Below are 19,663 nucleotides of genomic sequence, written 5' to 3'. Positions count from 1 at the left end.
CTACCTGCCTGATGGTGGGGTCTGGTGGCTCTGAACCCCGACATTGAAGCCATGCCCTTGGCCCACATTGGCAGTGGCTGTGATGGAGGAGATTGGCTTCCGGTTGGAGTGCTTGGGTGAAGCAAGCATCTCTGGGTGACCTTGCTCACCTTCAGAACATCCCCCACTTTGTCTCCACCTTTCCCCCACTGGTCCAGGGTGGCCTGCCAGTACTTCTTGGGGATGGGGGCTTTGGACCGAGAGGGGCACTTCTTTCTGGGCACGCTCCCACTGGTGCCAGGCTGAGGAGGAACAAGGGCAAGGGAGTGCTGCCTCCTGAGATGTAGCAGCATTGCCGTGGTGGTGAAGTGTTTCACCTCTGCCCTGGCTGATCTGCTTTCAGCAATGCTGGCAGGTAGCATACCTGGGATCATCTGCCACCCCAAAATGATCCCACACTACACTACCCACCTGCTTGTGGGTTGAGGGTGAGCATTCTGCCTTATCCCCCTCTTCACTAGGCAGAGGCACAACAACAAGAGGAGCTGATCCACCTGCCCCCACAACCTCCTCCAAAGTGTCTTCCAGAGGAGACCTGCTCCTAGGGGAGCTTAGAGGGGTGTGGAGCACAATCTCAGATTCCCCTTCCTTCCCCAGAATTTCCTTCGCTATGGCCATCAGGTCCTCTGCTTCCAGATCCAGCTCCTCCTCTGGCACTGAAAGGCTCATGCTGGGAACTGAAACTGGGTAGATAATGTCATGCTGCTGCTGGTTAGTGGTGTTAGTGGTGGTGGTGCAGGTGCAGGCACTGCCACCACCTCCTTGCTCCCACAAACCGAAGACTCATCGCTGCCAGGAATGAGGGTGCATCTGTTTGGAGTAGGGGGAACTTGCAGCTCTCCCTCTGCCTCCTCTCCTTCCCCTGCCAGAAGACCTGGCGCCTGCCTTTCCAGCACACTTCATAATGTTTGGTTTGCTGCAAAATGTGCATGTGTAATATATGTTGTGCTTTCCTGCACAGTGATGACACACTGTCAGGGAAAACGCAGGTTGGGGGGGGGGAGGGGAAGAATCAAGACAGACTAACGAGAACAAATAAGATGAGTTTGGGGGGAGAATAAGTTGAAAGGAATGGACAGGGATAACAATAGGGATTGTAGGCAAGGGTAAGTAGGAAAGGATTGGATATAACTTACAAGAAGAGAGACTAGCTGCCAAGAGACTAGATAGCAAGCCAGAGCCTTTCAGACGCTGCTGGTCCGAGAGAGACAGCTCACAAAAGGCACAGATCACATTAGACACAGCTTGATATGTTGTTTCTACGTCCCTCCCCACCAGCACTGTGACTGGAAGGGAACTCAGAGAAAGATCACAGCCACTGGCCAGCTACAGATGTCAATATGAGAGCAGTCTCCTCCCCCCTGCCCAGCCTTTTCCATATATGGAAGATCACCCCCTCCCCCTACCTCTTCTCAGTTTCTGTTTCCTGTAAGCCTTCCAAATCTCCGAAACTGTCCGAATCGATTCAGAGGCTTCCAAATTGATTTGGATCTTTTAATGGGTCTCCCAATTCAATTCGGATTCGGAGATTCAGCTGTCGAATCAGGTCGAATCTCCTCCAAAATTAATCATCTACCAAAGCTTCGCACAGCCCTAGTATTTAGATAAGGAGCAAAGGTATTCCTAACCTTATTTAGAACCAAGCAAGTGGGGTAAGAGATGCCGCTTCATGGAAGACAGCGTAGGTACATCAATTTACACCAGGTGAAAATCTGATCTTATCCTGACCACTCAGAACTTATGTAACTGAAGCTCCTCAAGGTTTTCCACTAATGTGATGGTATTTATCATGTCTGACAATACCAGTATAGACAGACACACTGGATGGGGAGACAGGGGGTGGACAGATGGGCAAACAAAGGATGATGAGAAAGGATGATCATCCTACTTGAGTAGTGGCATAGAAAGTTTGAGGGATTCGACTGCCGTCCAGACAAAATAAAGAAACTCGTTCCCTAGGGCGACCTATCACCTGAGCATGTCTCACCCCTTGACATATGAAATGATGCCTCTTAAAAGATCTCCTCTGCCCTGGAGTAATAGGAGAATATATAAACCCCATGATTTCTTTTTGTTCGCTTGTTTTGGTTTTGGTTTTTTCCCCCTTGAAGAACAACCAGCATCGTGCTTTGCAAATATTAGACACTATTTTTCCACAATGCAACCTGCCTGGCTAGGTACAGACACTCTAAAAGGCCAAGGCAGAATTGATCTAAGTTAATGATATTTTCTCTATGTGGCTTAAAGTTGATCAGTAGCAAGCAGACCACACATTCACCCTTTGTTGGGGGTGCAAATCTTAGACCAGTTTCCTCCATTTTAAACACAGTTTGTGTGTGCAAAACTTCTCTTCTGTAATGGGTATAGACCAGTTTCTGATCACTTATTCTGGTTAAAGTGTAATGTTGATCCCTGGCTCCTGAAATCAATGCATCTCTATTTCAGAATGAGCTAGATCATGAGTGTCAAACATACATCCCCAGCTTGCAGAGCCATTTCACCCAGCCCACGGGACTGGTAGAGGGGCCACAAATCCAAGGGCAGTGAGAGCAGAAGCAGGGCTTACCGCTGAAATTCAGGGCATGGAGCCCTGACAGGCAAACCCACCTGTGGTAGGTGCGTGAGTGATAGCTGCATTAACCCCTACACCACCTACTCTGCAGGATCTTCACTGCCTTTGCTGGAGGATGTTTTTTGTTTCAGATTCAGGCCATGAGGAGCCTCACAGGCCTGATCTGGCCCAAGACACAGGTGAGTTTGACACCCCTGAGCTAGATGATATGTATACAATGATGTGATGCAACAGGAGAGAAAGAGGAAGGGGAAAGGGAAAGGAAAGAAAAGGGAAAGGGAAGGAGGAAGAGACTCAACATAAAACCAAAACAGCCTAATAAAGGTGTTGCCCATTGGCATGTTCTTCTAATGCCTGGGAGTTTACCTTTTCTACAAATTAAAAAGAGCTGAAATGAAAGGTTCTACATACCATTTCCTACAGTAGCGTGCAAAACCAAGAGACAGAAATAAAACAGATCTAAACCCAGAGAAGCATACATGTGCTGGGTCTAAGACATGTGGTCTATTAGCTCTGGGTTTCTCTGGGCCATCACAACTCAACCATCTCCAACTCAACAATTATCTCACTTTGGGCTCATTCAGAAGTCTCTATGCTGTACCATCCTGTGTTGTTTGCACATACTCAGAGGTGAGATTGTGTAAATTAGCAATTTACTTGGACTTATGTGAGGGGGAGAAAGATGTATTTGGGGTCAAACCACAAACTGGATGGCAAAAAAAAAGTCTGATGCCATATCATCTAGACCATTGTGTGCATCTCACTTGCCCTAATGTCAATAGAAACATTCTGACTGCTAATGGCAGAAAGATTCCACCTATGCAGCTGAAAAGAGACATTTGGGGAAGTTATGGGGAGTTTAGAGTGTGTTAAAAATAGACACCAAATCTCAGGTAAGTCAGGAGTGGGGCTAGCAAGGGGGAGGGTGTTTGAAGGATCAGGTAGGCTAGCAGGCTCCGGGGGGAAATCACGGGGGCAGGTGGGGTCTACAGGGGGATGATGAGGGCAGGTGGGGTCCACGGAGGGATCGGGGGGGCAAGTGGTCTCCATGGTGGGGATGAGGAGGGCTGGAGGGGTCCACAGGGTGGATGGAGGAGGCTAGCAGGGTCTGTGGGAGGTGGTAGTGTATAGGCAGGTTTGGCAGGATCAGGGGGGCTCACACAGTTTGCAAGGGAATTGGAAGGGGAGGCTCTCTCCCTCATCCCACAGGACCAGAAGCTATTTTTTGCCCCCCCAGTCCTCACCCCCAGACAAAGAGCTCCTCTGGCCAATGTACCTCCCCCCCCGCCACACACACACATACACAATTACTTCCTCAGCTCCTGGCATCAGTGAACACTTATAAAACTAGTACTGGGAGTGGCTTGCAGGACGGGCAATTTGGTGGGTTGATGTGGGGGGCTGCTGTTTGGTCAGTTGGGGGAAGGAGAGGGTTGTTCATCTGGGGCTGGGGTGCTAAAAATAGCCCTGTGCCAGGGTTTTTGGAAAGGGACAGCCCTGGAGCTCTTGCCAGCAGCTGGGCTTTCCCAGACCTGGGCTTGTGCTGAGAACTGTACAGAAGTTCAGTTAGATCAGTCTCACCAGATGCGAGCTAAGTTATACCATCTTGGAGGTACAGTGAACTTTTATCATGTGGGCCATTTTTAGACCAATCTAACTAACTGCCCTGAACTTCTATACTCTGCACATAGATCCACCTAAGTAGTGTAAGGTCCGCCCCAGGGCAAATTCAGTTTGGCCATTCTTAACAGGTTCTAACCTCCTCCTAACCTCCCCGAATGTCTGTACTCAGCCAGTCTGTAGGATCGGGTAAGGTGCTGCATTGTGTAGTCACTTACTGTCACAGGCCAAAATGCTGAACCTTCACCATGGCCATTATTAACTAGCAGCACAAAACAAAATGCTTGCTTCAGCTGATTGCAAAAAAGCCCCAGGATTTTGCAAACAGATTTAAAATCTTTCATGGTTTAAAGTGAAGCCATTTCTACAATGGATCAATCAATAAATAATTGCAACATTTTATCTCATTTTAACAAAATTCCCATAATCTTAAAAAAAAACACATTTTCAACAAAAATGTCAATAAAATATTATGGGAAGCACTGTGAAAAATAGAAGAAAATGGTGTACGTTATTCTGCTGTTAACACCTTGTTTGTCCCAGCCATAAGAATATGGCCCAGGCCCTTGAAATGCATTTTGGAACTTTTTAAACATCCATAGCCTATGTGCAAATTGGATATTCACATCGCCGTGCTGTTCGTTGATCATGCATGCTAATTTCATCTTGCTTGCAATATATATCTTGAAATAATCCACTTGGGCCTACAGTGGTGACAGGCAAAAGAAGGGAGAAGGACAAAAAGATATCATCTATCTAGCCCTATAACTCAGAGGACTAATCTAAGAAGTGTCCAACTTCTCTAGTCAAAGGAAGAAATCAAGACAATGGGTCCGATTCGTAATAAATAAATAAGCCAGGTCTTTGTGTCTTCTTGCTCTTCTGGGAAAGACTATATTTTTGTACCCATGATAAATGTCATGATATTTAAAATGTGTTAGGCCCTCTTTCCCTTGCAGAGTCAGCTTGATTTACTTATCCTATCCATGGCATCAAATCTCAAACACAGTCCTCCTGAGGCAGAGTTTTGACACGTCCCAATAGAACAAAAGCAACGACTTGGCAAGTTGTACCTTTATGAGCCTTCCTGCTCAATCACAAGGTTTCTTCAAGTTCAGAGCACAACAGTGGCAGTTTCCTGATAACTACCTCGGATGAACTGGTACGCGGAGAATTCTACCGGTGGCAATAAACATCATACAAGGAAGAGCCTAGTTTCTTGTACAAAATGACTTGGCTTATTAACTGCAACTACCCAACGCAGTCACATTCTGGAGGTCAAATACAGAACAGCAGACAAATCTTTAGGTGCTAGTAAAGTTACAAGTCTGCAGCCACCCGTTATTTTTTCCCCCACAAATATCCCTCCTGTCTCACTGGAACCATCTACATTAAAAAAAAAAAAAAAAAAGGCAGGTAACAGAAACGCACGTAGACAGAGACTGTTAAAGATACAGACACAAAACACAAAGAGTTGGATGTTCCTTATGTTTTCTACCACCATCAGTATATTGATGGTGTAGAAAAAGATCACATGAATGAATAACTACATCCTGAGAGATGGGTGATTATTAGGGCTGTGTGAAACTTGGGCAGCCATTGCATTTTGGAGGTGTTTCAGCAGCTCATTTTTGCACCCAAAACACCAAATCCTTATAAAAGTGGAAGGCTCTGAAACATCTCCGAAACTAAACAAAATCATTCAAAACGTTTCAGAAAATTTTGAAGTTTCAGAGCCAGGCTTACATGGAAACGGAAACTAAGAAGAGGGTGGAGGAAGCGGGGGAGAAACACTGCTCTGATTTACATCTGTAGCTGGCCAGTGTCTGTGATCTGTCCCTGAGGTCCCTTTTAATCCCAGTGCTCTGGGGGAGGGACGGCAGCCTGCTGTCATCCTGTGCACATATCTTGGGGGGCTGCGCCCCCTGGGAGGAGTCTGGCACAGCCCTGCAGCCCTACTGGGGGAGCGAGCCCCTGGATCTGCGTGCTGGGGCCAGCACCGGCACCGGGTTCTTTCCGGCGCCGAGCAGACTTGGGTGCTGGCGCTGGCTCCAGCCAGCAGCATGCCATCATCCCGCATGCAGATTCGGGGGTCCGTGCCCCCAAGAAGAGTCCAGCACAGCCCTGCAACCCCCTCGAAATGCCGAATCCCAAACCGAAAGAAAACATAGCCGTTTCGCACAGCCCTAGTCATTATGATGCAAGGGCCTTTTTACAATAAAGCTTTGCAAGTCATAAGTGTGTTGAGAGGAGTGCCCAGCAAACTGGGTCCAAAATATGCATTTTTAGTGCAACAGATTCTAGGTTATGCCTTCAAGATGTGAGGCATTTGGATGAATGAACCATGCACAAAGAGGTGACCACATAATTGTATCCTTGATATAACATCTCCTTTGATAGCTTTTAAAAACACTACCATTTGAGTGACCATATTAGGCAAGAATCTGTTGGAAATATCGTCATAACTGTGCTAGTCGGGGGCCATTCCCAGGGTGAATTCACTTTTCCCAGTTGTTCCAACCGAGCCACTTTACACAGGAGAGTTTAGTTAAAGATCCAGCTGTATGATTTTGCAGGTTTGTATTTTGTTGTATTTGAGAGAACAGACTCCTTCCAATTCTCCAAGGGACTCTTCATAACACAGAAACCACTGTGCCATTAAGGCAGTCAGTCATGGAACACGCATGAAGAATCTCCTAAATGGACCTTTCATGCAGAGGGCACATGAGTGATGGCTCTTTGTGCTGGATCCCAAGCTGATATGTAAAAGTTTTCAGAGCATGCTATGTGTTAAATCAGCCTTCAAGCCAAAAAGCAAGCCTGGATATATCAAAAACAAAGGGAATGAATTAGGGCTGAATGCAGGGAGCCAACAAAGCTAGTCTGGTAGCAGAGAAGGGTGGACCTTCAAATCCCCCAAACAAATCATCACATGCTTACATAAAGAGGAATACATTTTCCTTTGAGCAAGTATTTTATTAATAGGAGGTGGAAATGGCAATGTTGCATACAAAGCAGTATCAGTTCAACTGTGGGACTGAATTTATTGTCTTTATTGGAAAATTCCCCCTGTCTCTCAGTGTATCATGACATTGAATCAATGGCCACTTGTTTCCTGTGCCCTGCAGTTTCTTTGTTCCTGGCCTTATTCTTTTCTTGTCTACGAGATCCACATTTCATGAGTTAGCGGCATTCAATGCCAAGATCAACCAAGGCCTAAACACTGACAACTCTGACTGAGCATTCACAGAAGGTGGCTGGGCACCACATGTAACCATAAAAATGGAAGAAAACCTGAGATGGAGAAAATTCTCTTCTTTGTGGTGGAATTTACCTTCCCTGAAAGCAGGTCTTTTAGTACAAGTTGTGATCTGGACTTCTTTGAATTTAACAAAGAGACAGTGGATTTGGCAAAGAAAACCCTGAATGTGTTCTTGTGCCTCTGCTGCTGTCAACTTGGGTTGAAGGCATGGACTGGCCAGTCTTTGGACCACTTGCTGTTTTGAGGGAAGTGGTGGTAGACAAGGTGTAGATGCTTTATTTGAGCAGTGTTGGTGGTAAAATGGTCCGACAGGAAAAATGGGGGAATATTACCATTCTAGAGAAACGCTTTTGAAGAAGTTTGGCACCCTTGTTATCTGTTGGGAGAAGTGTGATGAAGCTGCGGGCCCAGTGAATGAACTGTGGTTGAAGTAGGGTGTGCTTAGATAAGGAACCTGGGGGTTACATTGTACTGACACCCCAGAGACACTATATGTGCATGTGGGAGAGGACAGCATCTCTCTGCTTAACAGCCAAGAAAGTGGCAGCATTTTTGTATTGCTGGTATAGGTAAAAATAACGTGCAACTTGTACCTTATGTCAATCACCTTCATTCCCTGTTGTGAGGAGCAAAGAAGACCATAGAGATGGGCAAATGTGTTGGGACTAGCCACATGCTAGGAACATTATTGGCATCTAACCATTCCTTTCCAATTTCCTTTGAACCATCTACAGACGTAAACCCAGATTCTCCTCTCACTAATCCACATTTCACATTGACTGCATAGAGTTATTCCTGCTTTACACCAGAAGGTATGAACAATAATCCAGCCATCTACCAGAAAGCATACCCTTTGATAGGGTAAGTTATAAGTTGGTGGGTGCAGTTGCATGGTTGAATGTGTGTGTGCCTGTGTGTGTCTGTGTATGTGCTCTCTCAATGAACCCCGTGTAGCTTGCTTCTCAAAGTGTCAACACCTTGGCTGTCTACTTGGGTGGTGCATGGGGAGAAGGTTTCTGCCACCAGTCTCTCCACTAGGGTGAGAACCAGGGACTACCCCACGGAGGTCTTGCCATTTGTGTTTCTGATCCCCCAAGTCCCGGCAGCAGTACCCCAATATACTAACAGCTTGTAGGATGTTATTCCACGCTCTGTGCTTCTTAGCTGGGGTCCCCCTCAAATCTCCAAATAGGAATGGGTAATGCTTGGTGACTTTTTGCACCAGCACTTTGGTCTCCTGTTGGGTAAAACTGGGCTTCCCGGTTTTAGTATGGGAGTGCGGCCTGCGATGCAGAGCTCCGGCAGCGGAGGGTGACAATGCAGAGCAGCAGGGTCTGAAGCAGCCAACTGGGCAGCAGTTGCAGACTCGGGGGTGACACTTCTCTTGCATGTCAACATGTTGAGGCTGGTTCCTAGAAAGGCACCAAATCCTGGGTATTTATATGCTCTTGAGGAAGAGGGCATATAAATCCCATAAGGGGATTGCACATAGGCCTTGTGTCATGTTTTGAGGTTGTGTGGGGTGTTTTTAAGTGGGGCTTCCCATCCCCGCGTTGGGATTCTGTACGTAATGCACTTTCCCTGCCTGCACGGAGACACGGCTTTCCAAGACTCCCGGTGTTTCTAAGTGATACATCTGAGATGCGATTCCACGTAATGCAAGGTGGTGGGAGGTGGGGAAAGATTTGCTGCTGTCCGCATAATTACAGGACCGACATGGCATAATCTCATTTGCATCAAAATAGCTTGTATTGATTACATGATGGAGCAACGTGCTCAGGGTGATCAAAGACATATTACCACCAGCGATAAGAACGCCAGACTAAGACAGGGTATTTATAGGCAATACGACAGGGATTTGTGGAACATATCTTGCAGTGAGGAAGCGGGTGGAGAAGATGATCAAAAAGCTCTCTTCCTTAGAAGCTGTCTGGGGTCACCACTGCTATAGCCTGATACACTGTGCCTGATGCAGAAATAATGTGCGTTACTGATACAACTATTTCGTTTTTACCGAATCAGGCCCATTGCTCTCATTACCCTCAGATCCATGCTCACCTAACAAGAAGCATAAATGAGAATACTATGACTGGGAGCACCGATCCTGGTTCCTAGGGACAGTGATAAATTTGTGGAAGACACATATATGGCAGATGCCTTCTCAGCAACTTCACGTTTCTTCTCCTTCGTTCATTCAACCTTCCCGAGCCCTACAGTAAGTTTTGCTGTGTTTAATGGGTGCAATGGGTATATTGGTTTAGAGCAGACCAACTTGGCAACTATGCTGATTAAGGTGTTCCTTCAAACCTGTGAGTTATTCCTTTCTCCCCAGAGTAAGTTAAATCCTGCCTTTTCATTGTTTCTACCAAGCTTGGGTGGGCAGACAGCAAAGGAGTGATCTGAGCTCATAATCTAGCCAGAGCAGTACGTTCTGCTGGCCGGTGAGACACAGATTTCCCAACCAAATGTTTTTGTTGGTCGGTTTAATTTTGTTCTGATTTGTTTTTATTGAGTGCGGACACCGCGAGCTTTCATTGTATGTGTGTAATGGGAGTAAATTAAAAAATGGGCATTGCAAAACATTTTATCACCGTAGAAGGTGAATTTTTATTGACAGCATTTCAGCCCCCTTTACCTTCTGATTGTTAAGCCTGTGTGCAACATAAATCGCAAAAGATGAACAGTGTGAGCTTGGGGAGATGCCTTGATTGCCCGAATGACTGAAAAACTACTCTGAAAAAAATAAGGAAGGTTAACAATACTGCTGGGGTCGGGGAGGGGAACCCATAAAATCAGTGAAAGCATGATATTGGTATAGACACAAATATCCTCCTCTGTACCACTTTTGTCCCAGGTCAGTTAATATTGGGGCCACCTCCATCACATAAGTAACATTTTAGATATGTCTTGCCATACGGAATTTGGTGACAAGAGCGAGGGGAAAAATGGTGTATGTTGCCATGTCCCTCAAGGCATTAACACCTGCTGTGCTTGCTGATGCCAAAGCGAAGTAAGAAGTTACAGAGGACAGCGGCCATACCAAAGAATCAGCTTGGATGTTATTCTGGTTGCCCTTCCTCTCTGCAAATGAGCACGGGACTTCTCCGTGTGATGGCTGTGGCATGCATTAATGAACACAAGGTGTGGGGTCCTAAGCAAGGAAACACTGGATGTATCTACACATGCACTTTAATGCACATTAGCCTATATTAATTTACATTAAAGAGTCACAAAAAAATATCCACTTTCACTAATGTGCTGTTAAACAGGCTATTACACCTTTTTCTAGTACCTCACAATGGAGGTACTATATTTAACGTGCATTAGCAAAAGTGCATTAATGAACTTGTAGGTGCACCCACTGTATGATTAAGTGCAAGACAAAGACTGTGGCATTTGTGTGCCTCATGTAGGACCTAATGCAACACACATCGACTGCCAACTGGCCTGCTTTTCTAAAGAGTTTATGTTGGATCAAAGAGTTTATGTTAGGCATGCGGGTTGGAAAAACCTGGTAATAGTTTTTTAAAGCACTGACTAGTTCATTTGATCTCTTTCACGCTGTAAAACAAGAGGGAGAGAAAAAATATCTGATCCGTCCTTCTCTTTGCTGTAACAGGAGATGGTGGCAAAGGAGATAAGGGCAAGAGAGCTTTTACGAGGAGTGGATCTCCTGTATTTTCCTGCCCTTTTTTTCTCTTCCTCTCCCGAGGCTGCGAGGTGGACGTTGGGGAGCAATACTGGGAATTTCCTCACTCTCTGCATCTTCTAGCACTGCACCAGCGTGCACCACTCGCAGTTCCCAGCTGTTGCTGGCTAGACAGCATGGAGGGGCCAAGTTTTGAACCACTTGGGAGGGCATACCTGCTAACTTATCACACTGCTATGATACTTCAATTTTAACCAAGAAATAAAAGAACGGGAGAAAGGATTTTCCATGTGGCAGAATCGAGCTACGTGTTTTCCTACGGTAGTCTTGCATTTCAATTCCAGACCGAAAGAAAGGAGTTATTCCCATTCTAATTAAGACTATTTCTCCTACATTTCTGTCACTTCTGACAGGCAAAAGATTGTTTCTCTCATGAAATCTATTTTTGATACTCAGCATAATAGTATACTATCCCAGGCATGTGACCACCACACCATGGGCTGCTTTTAAAACCAGAGGGGACCTCTATACAAACCCTGGCATGGTATGAGACAAATAGTCTGTGTGGCAACTAAGCTGCCTTAAGCAGCCCCAGCGCTAGCATCATTTGGGTCCTTTATAGCCAAGTTATAACCTCAAATCTAAATGGCTAAATGTGATCATAAAGAACATACCTTGAGAGTAATGGCAATACCTACCTATTGTGTCTCCTTGCTCATAGACCATGGAGGCCAGGTCTTTAATGATCTGGTTGACATCCAACATGTCACTCTGAAAAGATGAAAGGTGAAAAAGTTAGTGATCAATGGACGACACCAGCTCAGAAAACAGGTACTCCGATTCTTCCCATTTGGGAAAAAGTATATCTCTTTTTCTGAATGGAACAGGAAAGGCAAAATATCCCCAAATTAAATCCCCTCTTAAAGAAACACTTCCCTAGATCTGAGTCATTAAACTCTGCACTTGACACAACCAAATTAACCCTTCGAGAAAGGAGCAAGAGCACTTAGTAGGTAATACAGCAGCTTTGCAGGACTGTGGGACACAGAGGAACAAAAAGCAAATATCCTTCGATCTCCAAGGACCTGTGCTTGAGCTAGACCATTCACTTGCCTCAATGCAACCATCTGTGGTGACAGAGTATCACTAAATGAACTGAGATCTGATTGAAAAGTGGTTTGATTTTAAACTCTCTCCCTCTTTACAGTGGTCAGGGCATGGCTAGAGGATGCAATCAATTCACTCACACCTTTTCCAAGCATAAACTAATCTAGCCGGCTGCAGCAACAGAAACTTTTTGGAGTTAAAACAGAGCAACTTCAATCCTTGGTATTAAAGCCGCCAGCCTTTAACAACCTAGTAGGTAAGGTAGGTACAATCAAATCCCAGCTTCCTCTAATAGGAGTGATGGATCTGGAAAAGGGATAATGTTGACTTCAAAAGAGAAAAGGCTATAATAGAGCAGCAGAGTATTCAGAACACTTTACTGCTAGGAATTTTGAATTTTTCCAGAACCTGCCATTCATAAAGATCTGAATGTGCTGCCCCAGCTGTATCATCACAAAACCACTGGGCTGAGTGCAAGTTACGGCTGCTGTGCCTCATGTACCCATCACAAAAGCAGACATGTAAAAGTTAACTTCTTACATGATGCAGTCTGCACTCTGCCATGCGGAAACACACGGCTCATTGTCAGACTATCCGCCACAAAATACAGCCAGCTCGCAACGAGCTTAACTCTGATCCGGAAGGGATGCCAGCCTCTTAGCCACCCCATGCACCAATTCCATGCCTCCATCCAGAGCCAGCTGTCCCCTCCTGTATCGATGATACAAAATCAAGCTCTCAGAACTAGTGGGTGCTGGAAGGGGAGGGTCCTGGAAGGGGAGTGGGTGCTAGTGGGGTCTTTTGGGGGAGGAGTTAAAGGTATGCCATGTTAGATGACTTAACTTTCTTGATTTTGTGGGTCTGTGTCAAATGCTTACCTGAACTAACCCCGACTCTCAAACCACATAGTGTGTGCATTACCTTCCAGTTTCAGGGATGTATTTGGCAGCTGTGTTGGTCTGATACAAAAACTCTTGGTTCAGAGATGATACCTTTTATTAGATCAGCTAGCAAATCAATATATATATATATATATAATTAGAATTTCATATATATATATCTATATATATGAAATTCTAATTAATTCTAATCTAATAAAGGCCTTACCACTTCTGTCTGTCTGTCCATAATGGTCCAGGCCAACTGCACATGCGTGGCCTGGAGACTTAGGACAGACAGATGGACAGGCGGAGGCCGGGCCAGGCTGTGCTCCCCCCTGCAGGGACCAGCTGTGCAGGGACTTGGCTTGCGTCCTGGGGGTCGTGGCTTGTGACCATGGGGGTGGGTATGGTGGGGACCGTGCGGGGAGGGAGGCGCGTGGCGCACAGCCCTAAGTGTGCCGTGAGGGGAGTGGGCAGGGGGCGTGGGCAGCACCCCCCGAATGGTGTGTCCCCAGTGCGCCACCCTGTGGCCACAGCCCTCCCTGCATGCCACGCCCCGCCAGGAGCACCAAAACATGGGAGAAGCAGGGCACTTGGCCGCAGGGTGCTGCATGGGGAGCAGGAGTGGCGGGTGTGCCGTGCCCCACGTGCTACCGGACACGGGTGCTCCCCGTGCTGCACGGTGCTGCGCGGGGAGCTGGCAGGGAGGTGCAGGCAGTGCATGCCATCTGCAGCACATGGCCACGAGGCACATGCTCCTTACATGCTCCCTGTGTGGCACCCTTCAGCTTGTGAGAAAAAATTATCCCGACACACTACCTCGTGTTTTGAAGCACAAAGGAAATTCATTCCCATGCAGGGAAAAGGTAACAGAAGGGCTGGGAAGCCCTCTTGGCTAAACAGGGAAATCACGGTCCTCTTAAGGAAGAAGAAAGAGGCTTATAAACAATGGCAGCTCGGGGCAGGCCCCAAGGAGGACTATTCCACAATGGCTCACATTTGGAGGGAACAGATAAGCTGGGCTAAAGTGGCAACCAAATGTAGATAAGCAACGGGAATCAAGGGCAAGAAGTCCTTCTTTAGGTAGGTAGGGAACAGGAGGAAAACAAATGGGAGTGTGGGGCCATTGCTCAGCAACTCAGGAGAGCTCTTTCCCGGCACCCAGGAGAAAGATGAACTCCTGAATGACTACTTTGCTTCAGTCTTTCACTGGACCAAGGGGTAAACCACACCAGGTGGAGCAGAGGATGAGCATGGTCAGAATAATCACCTTCCTACTATTACCGTATTAATTGGGGTATGACCAATTAAAAATAAAATAGACATATACAAGTCAGCGGGGCTGGATGATCTTCATCCGAGAGTACTGAAGGAGCTGGCCAAAGTCATTGTGGAGCTCCTGGCAAAACTCTTCCACAGCTCACAGTGCTCTGAAGAAGTCCCCAAGGACTGGAAGAGGGCCAATGTTGCCCTCATCCAGAAGAAGGGCAGGAGGGAGGACCTGGGTAACTATAGGCCAATCAGCCTAACTTCCATCCCAGGGAAAATCCTAGAAAAGTTCATCAGGGTGTCTATCTGCGATAAGCTTGCAGAAGGTAAGACCCTGAATGACAGCCAGCATGGCTTGTCATGGCCAGGTCTTGCCTTACCAACCTCATCTCCTTCTATGACCAGGTAACTCGCCACCTGGACACGAGACAGCAGGTTGACATTGTATACCTTGACTTCCAAAAGGCCTTTCATCTACTAATCCATGATGTCCTCAAGAGAAAATTGGAGGATTGTGGGCTTAACTCCGAGACAGTCAGGTGGGTGAGAAACTGGCTGCAGGATAGGACCCAGAGAGTCATAGTGAACGGGTTTGTGTCATCCTGGCGAGAAGTGGGCAGCGGTGTCCCACAGAGGTTGGTGCTCAGTCCAGTACTTTTCAACGTCTTTATTAATGATTTGGATGTGAGGGTGAAGAGCTAACTGGCCAAGTTGACGGATGACAGCAACTTATGGGGAAGAATGGTCACACTTGAAGATAGGCTACAGATACAGGAGGACCTAGACAGGCTGGCAAGTTGGGCGGATTGCAGTCTGATAAAGTTCAACACTGAAAAATGTAAAGTGCTCCACCTTGGGACGAGCAATGCCCAACACACCAGGCTTGGCAGCACCAAACTGACCAGCACCATGAATGAAAGGGAGCTGGGGGTAATAATAGACCACAGTATGAATATGAGCCGGCAGTGCAATGCTGTAGCCAGATGTGCAAATAATATCCTGGCATGCATCAACCGATGCATCTCCAGGAAAACCAAGGAGGTGATTCTTCCGCTCTACTCAGCACTGCCAAGACTGCAGTGGGAGCACTGCTTCCAGTTCTGGGCACCGCACTTTAACAAGGACGTGGACAAGCTTGAAGTCCAAAGAAGAGCTACCCGTATGATCAGAGTCTTAAAAGGCAAACCATCTGAGGAAAGGCTGAGGGACCTGGGACTCTTCAGCCTGAGGAAAAGAAGGCTGAGAGGGGACCTGGTAGCAGATTACTGCTACACTAGGGGAGTACATCAAGGGCTCGGTGAAAAACTGTTCACCAGGGCACCCAAGGGGAAAACCAGGAGTAATGGCCACAAACTCCTGGAAGATCGATTCAGGCTCAGCATTAGGAAAAACTTCACAACCAGGGTGTGCAGACTGTGGAATAAGCTCCCTCCAGAGGTGGTGCAATCACCTACCCTGGGCATCTTTGAGAGGAGGCTAGACAGTCACCTCGCTGGGGTCACCTAAGCCACAGTTGTCTTTCCTGCTTGGTGCAGGGGGCTGGACCCGATGATCTTTCGAGGTCCTTTCAGGCCTCACAATCTATGAATATGAATGACTCTGGTCTCTCTGAAACTGTCTCTCTGATTCATTAGCTCTGCTCCTGAAGAGCTTTGTGGAGCTCTTGCAAAGCAGCAGCTGTTTGACAAAGGACCCTGGTGGCTTTCAAAGCGTTCGGCCCATTAAAGAGCACAGAATAGCAAACCTTACCGTTTCTGAAAGGCCCTGGTCTTCCACAAAGCCATAGCTGTTTGTGCTGAAGATCCTGAACTTCATGATGAAATTATGCAGTGAAGTCGAGAGCATTTCTGAACACTTTTACAGAGGGCTTATCTGCAGTGGGCCAACTGTTCCTGATCCATAAAAAAAATGGAACAACCAAGCACGGCTGTTCTCAGCTATGCATGGCATAACCCCACATTTAAGACTTACTACCATAATAACCTTATTTTCCTTTTCTAAATTAGTAAAATTTGCAGGTAACCCCAGGGATCCCCCAACCAGATTCTTCATATGTCCCATACTGTTTGTTTTTGTACCTTTTTAAATACATGAGAAGAGTCTAGCCCACTCTAAAATTCATAATATTAACTCCAGAGGAAATGGCCATGTTTAATTGATTGGGATCTAGAATCTACTCAGCTAACTTCTGTGAAACACCTCAAAAATAAAATTAAGCGTTATACAGAAGTTTCGTTCAGGAAGATATACTGTGTTTTTCATCTAAAGCAAAGAGTGTGCAGGACAAACTAAATACAGGCTTGGTTGTGGCAATGCCATTACGCCTCCATAATACCGCAGGACTGCGCTATGGAGACAGAGGGAGTGGACACTCGAAGGAGAGACAAGCACAAGTGGAACAGCAATGGAACAAGGGCAAACACTTGCTGTTGTGCAAATTGTTACTAAATCGTTAATGATGTCCACGCAGAGCAGAGTGAACTTGCTTGACTTGATCCACGCGTGGTAACCGGGTTTGGCAGCATCAACTTTCCTGCATAGGCCAGAGTTGTATGAGAGCAGGTGCAGAGGTACATGAGCACCCTCCCAGCAACCCTGGGAGTTTGGAAACCCCAGGACATTTATTTGCTCCTGGAGGGACCCTCTTGTCCATTGTGTTGTGTCAGGGAGTGGGGAATTGCGCACGTATTCTCCAGAACAGCAGTCCCTCTAAGCTGTGCGGGCGTGCTCATGCCGCGCTGCCAGGTGTACCTGCGCGGCCGTGCATGCCACACAGCTTTGGGGGAACGCTGCTCCCGAATATATTCGGGAACTCATTGGGTGAAACAGCAGTGTCTCCTTCCTCAGACTCCCCTCATGGAAAATAATTGCAACTCCATCATCAGATAAGAAAATCTCCCATGAGACACCCAGCTCTCCCCATCTCCTTCTCGCCTCCTTCTGAGGAATCAGAGTATTTCCAACCTGATGCTTAGACTGCCAGGCTGTCCCCAATGCCAAATTTATAAACAGTGTCAACTGCCTCCATGGTTTTTTTTTTCCTTCTTTCAGTTCATTATGCAATTGTAAGTAGAAAAGCACTTAATTATATAACGAGCGGAATCACATTAATTTGTAATAAAGCCTGGGAGACCCATTGTGAATGACTGAATATGGCAAATTACCAAGTAAAGTGAAGAAATGCAAGAAACAAAAGCCAAGGGAAAGAAAGAAAAGAAAAGAAAAGAAAAGAACAACATACAAAGGCGAGGGTAATATATCACCAAACACACTGCGTTGAGTTGCTTGTCAAGTGCAGTCGAGTTTTAATTATGTATGGTAATATGTACAACTAGGATAAGTTCTGCTGAATATTTTGTAAAAGTAATGGAGTTTAAGTAATGTGAGATCACACTCCATCCTGGTGCTAGTAAATCATGTCCAAGGGAAAAAAATACTGTTGTGTTTCTAAGTGTGTGACAATCTTTGGGGAAGGAGTAGGCTGAGCAAGGCAAGGAATAGAGGTTCTATTTGAACATGCTGCTTAATTATAGCAAGAGTATGACTGAGGGAGTGACTGGGGCTGCAGCCCTGATATTGCTTTTATGGGAGAAGCGGAGTGCAAAAATAGCCACTGCTGCAGTGTATTAACAAAGCATGACATTATGTGGGGAAAACAATGTTTCCTCCCTTAGGGCTAATTGAAACCCTGGTGTAAATCACTGGCTCCTGTAATACAGAGCCATGCAGTCGTAGAGAAGTGGGGCTGGAAGAGACCTGCAAAGTTCACATCTAGCCCAACCTGCTGCATGAGACAGGATCGTTCCTAACCAGCCATCCCATACGTCCAAACCGTAATCTATAAGTGTTTCTGCACCAGAGAAAACTTTGCTTAGTCTTTCGTCAGCTGCCCTCACCAACAGTACCTTAACCAGCTCCAATGGAAAGGAACTTGTAGGATCTGCGCGCTCAAATCTGCATTACTAGCTGCACTGGAGCACATCAGCCACTTGCACATGTGAACCTCCCCATCTCTCCCCTCCCAAAAATACAGCACTGAACATCATCAAAATGAACTGCAGATCGTTGCCAACAATAGTTGCCTGCTTTATCTGAGGATATTCTGATAATGAAAAGAAAAGAAGGTACATCGGAGAAACTTACTGTCACAACCCAAAGTTGTGAGTTTTTGTTTGTGTGCGCTTCGGCAACGCTAAATTATGTTCCCGCTAAAATTACAGCTTCTTTGCATGGTGGAGTTTTCTGCTGCAGAGGAGAACCCCGGTGCAAAGGAGAATTCCTGCCAAATTTGTAGCTTTCTTTGCAGGGTGCATTTCTCTGCTGCAGAGGAGAGGTGCTCGTTGCAGAGTTCCCGCCATTCGTATTATAATTCGAGCCCCATTATTGGCTAGTTTTAAAATATGCACACGTGGCGGCTAGTGATTGGCTTGCTAGCCGTATAAAAAGCTTGAGTGGTTTCCGCCCAAGTTGGAGGACTCCACGAACAACAGGAAGAGGAGACTTCACGCTGTGTGAAGATCTCTAAGTGCTGCGGATCCTTACGGACCCAACGCATTTCAAGCAGGCAACAGAGGTCTGATCAGCCTCTAGCCTCTCCCCGTCACCGAGCGCAATCCCGACGTACCCTTCTTCCCTGTGCGCAAAAAGGATCCACGGAGCCTAGCAAACTTCGTGTGAGTGAGTGTATTCAGAGCTCTTTACCGTACGTACTTTCTCCGGTTGGTCCGACGGGCTCGCGGTTTAGAGCCTCCAACTGGATGGGCTAGAAGAGTGTTCACGGGAAGGAACTCTAGTCTGCCTCTCTTCTTTTCTATCTGCAACTGTAACTCAAGCAAGTTTTCCTGCCTGCACCGCGACCATCTTCGGTGTAAGTAAAATAATCTTTCAATCAACCATTACTCCTCTGTGACTAATTCTAGCCCGTGCGTGCCTTGCCGCCGCACGGTCTCCTCCGACCCCGCGTGCCCGGGCTGCTGGCCACAGCCCGCGTGCGCAAAGACGGGCCCGGCTCGCCCCGGCCCACACACTTACTATCATTTGTATACTACGGTGCTTCAGAGATGAATATCATACCGGGGTGCCTGGTGTTTTACTTTATAGATCTCCCTTTCAAGAGGCTGAAGCAATGCTTAAAGCTATGGCCCCCCAGAAATGCAGCAGAGATGCTGCAGTGGAAAGGTCAGCAAGGGAAAAACCTTAGGAATTAGAGGTGCGCTGATACATCGGTCTGATATCAGATCGGCACCGATATAAAGAAAATTGTC

The 19,663-nt window shown here is 46.6% G+C and overlaps 1 protein-coding gene across 1 annotated transcript in view; it reads right to left on the bottom strand.

The window, feature by feature from the left end:
* The window catches only part of TSNARE1 (t-SNARE domain containing 1), a gene marked incomplete at its 5' end in the record, with an annotated part of 667,552 nt that overhangs the window by 262,241 nt on the left and 385,648 nt on the right, over positions 1-19,663 (bottom strand). Inside the window, one exon of the mRNA XM_059723464.1 lies at positions 11,841-11,913. Within this exon, the coding sequence (XP_059579447.1) occupies positions 11,841-11,913 (73 nt within the window). The remainder of the gene's footprint in view (positions 1-11,840; positions 11,914-19,663) is intronic.

The sequence above is a fragment of the Alligator mississippiensis genome, chromosome 3 (assembly GCF_030867095.1).
Source record: "Alligator mississippiensis isolate rAllMis1 chromosome 3, rAllMis1, whole genome shotgun sequence".
Classification (NCBI taxonomy): domain Eukaryota; kingdom Metazoa; phylum Chordata; order Crocodylia; family Alligatoridae; genus Alligator; species Alligator mississippiensis.
Note: the sequence above shows the minus strand (reverse complement) of the source record. Positions and strands in the feature narration are given on the sequence as shown.